General features: G+C 32.4%; 1 protein-coding gene across 1 annotated transcript; it reads right to left on the bottom strand.

Annotated features, from left to right (window-relative positions):
- Positions 1-602: 602 nt before the first annotated feature.
- LOC111876086 (uncharacterized) lies at positions 603-2,286 on the bottom strand. Its single transcript, XM_052767675.1, has 5 exons — positions 2,119-2,286; positions 1,899-2,045; positions 1,591-1,774; positions 1,160-1,482; positions 603-1,094 (listed from the first exon to the last, which is right to left on the bottom strand). The coding sequence occupies exons 1-5, from the start codon at positions 2,284-2,286 to the stop codon at positions 603-605; spliced, it is 1,314 nt and encodes a 437-aa protein (XP_052623635.1).
- Between the last annotated feature and the right edge of the window lie 235 nt (positions 2,287-2,521).

The following is a 2,521-nucleotide window of genomic DNA, read 5'->3' as shown; positions in this document are numbered from 1 at the left end:
TACTAGCTAAACTTCCCTTACGATAATATGGACTAAAATTTGAATATTATAAGGTCCAGTTTTGTCAACTAGTGACAGTCGGTAGGACAATTCACTATAGGTAAAATCAACTTATTAATTTAAAAAATTTGATTGGATTATACATAGTCCCATCTTTACCTTTTCATCTTTTACCGTTATTTTTTAAATTGTATAGTAACTAACCAAAATGGAATATATTATTAGACGAGCCTTTGGACTTCACTCTATAAGAAGATGAAGAAGGCTCAACTCCCACCATTGATGCTTCCTTTTTCTTTAGGAGAATAAGGAGATGACATGTTTTGACATTACAACTTATTTAGATGAGTGGCGGAGCTAGGGTCAAAGTAAAGGGGTATCCCGAGAAAAAAAATCATGTAATATATTTTCAATTTTATTAGACATAAAGCTCAAATTCTATCACAAAGTTATGTTTTAAAGTTCACATCTCCGCTCTTTCATTTTGCGAAAGCGAGTAATTGTATTTTCAGTCTTAACATTCTCCAGTGCTTTCTTTTCTACACTATAAATCAAAGCACTACTCATAAAATCGTCACCTATTTTATTACGCAAATCAGTCTTCAAAACTTCATTGCAGAAAAACACCGTTCAACGGTTGCAGTTGCAACGGGCAAAACCAAAGTTAGTTTTAATAATCTATAAACCAATGGAAAAGAGAGGTGTTTCCCAATTTCCACCAACAAACGAGAGAGGTCTGCAATTCCCTTCAAATTGAAAAATTTCTCATCATCGAGCAAAGAGTGATAATAGATATCAAGTTGCCCATTAAGCTGCGCTCTTTCTGAATCGTTAAAATCGTTTTTGTATATTTCGCTTAACTTTAACAATTTTGCTTTATCAAAACTAGAAAATGAGTCACAAGGGCTCAAAGCCGCCATGTTCTCTATCAAATCCGTGCCAACTTCACTAAATCTATCCCCAAATTCTTGAATTTGCATATCTAAAACCGTGTTAAAAATCACAACTTCAAAATGATGTTGATTAGTCTTATTGGTCCTACGCTTTCGTGGGGTAACATAATATTCTGACATGTCCACAATTCTAATATTATGCTTTTCACAAAAAATACACACCTTGTTCCAAATTTGTGGAACCCCATCTTTTCTAAAAAACTAACAATGCTTTCTTTGTCCCTTTTACTAACGAAGCCGCTTCCAAAATATCTTGATCTTTTTTTTGAAGATGCTTTGACAAAGTATCGGTAAGGCATAGATTTTCCAACATCAAGTGTAAGAAATACGAAATCAAGTGTTTTGAAATATGACAAAATACTCTTTGCTTGATTACGGTTAGATAAAGTGGACCTCTCATCTTTGACATATTTAAGGACTGCAACAACTTCTGCAAACAAATTCAACAAACTTACAATTGTTATAAAATGTGAATCCCATCTAGTATCTCCAGCTCGAATAAGAGAAATCTCTTGATTCAACCCTCTTCCTGTTTCAGTTTAACCAATACCAATTTCAGTTGCCACTCTTTCTTTTTACTTCTCTCGTATCATATCTTTTCTCTTACAAGACCCACAAACGACAGTAACCACCATACCTAATTGTTCAAAGAATTCATCAACATCATCATGTTTCTTTGCAACCGTCACAACCACTAATTGAAGTTGGTGTGCAAAACAATGTATATAATGTGCAAAACTATTTTCATTTAAAATCAAAGATTTCAAACCGTTGAATGCACCACTCATATTACTTGCTCCATCATAACCTTGCCCCCTAACCTATATATTTGAAAAAAATAATAAAAAAATATAACACATAAAAATAAAACTAATATCATGTTAAAGGAATAAATATTTTATGATTTCTCAACTGATCGATAGTCAAGTTGTTGTTGGAAAAAACGGTATCAATGGCGGCTTTAAGAGACAAAGAGGATGTATCCAACACGTGAACAACACCGATAAATCTTTCCTTTACAATCCCAAGTTTATCAACATATCTCAAAACTATAGCCATTTGTTTTTCTAGAAACATCACTAGACTCATCAACTAATATATCAAACACATCTTTACAAATTTCATCACAGATAGACTTAATTATCTCTTTTGAAAAGCAATTGACAATATCTTTTTGAATCGTCGGAGAAGTCAACTTTTCATTTTTTGGAGAATTTTCTAAAGTAACTTTAAAAATCTTCTCATTATCTTCTCTAATCAAAGATAAGACTTCAATAAAAAGTCCTTTATTATTAGACTTTTCCGTCTCATCATGTCCACGAAAGTAATGCATTTTTCAATAAAAATCTACAATTACGGATTGTAGCACGTAACCGAATTTCATAATTACTTTGCTCAAGTTTCGTTTGTTTATGCAAAACTTCACTAATAGATTGATTTTTTCTCAATAACAAATGACACTTTTCTTCGGCCTTATAGTGAGAACTATGAATCTCACCCATATGTTTCCGGAATGATTTTTTTACTCCAATTATCAAAGCCTTCGGTTATAAAAGCATATTTTCCAC

Source organism: Lactuca sativa, chromosome 9 (genome assembly GCF_002870075.4).
Source record: "Lactuca sativa cultivar Salinas chromosome 9, Lsat_Salinas_v11, whole genome shotgun sequence".
Classification (NCBI taxonomy): Eukaryota; Viridiplantae; Streptophyta; class Magnoliopsida; order Asterales; family Asteraceae; genus Lactuca; species Lactuca sativa.
This window is presented reverse-complemented; position numbering and strand designations above follow the sequence as displayed.

What these genes read in the sequence shown, in the direction of transcription:
- LOC111876086 (XM_052767675.1), bottom strand. Translation starts at nt 2,286, where the DNA reads ATGCATTACTTTCGTGGACATGATGAGACGGAAAAGTCTAATAATAAA. An exon ending in CGACGATTCAAAAAGATATT is followed by an intron (nt 2,046 to 2,118) that starts GTCAATTGCTTT and finishes TTGATATATTAG; the next exon opens with TTGATGAGTCTAGTGATGTT. An exon ending in TGAATTCTTTGAACAATTAG is followed by an intron (nt 1,483 to 1,590) that starts GTATGGTGGTTA and finishes AAACTGAAACAG; the next exon opens with GAAGAGGGTTGAATCAAGAG.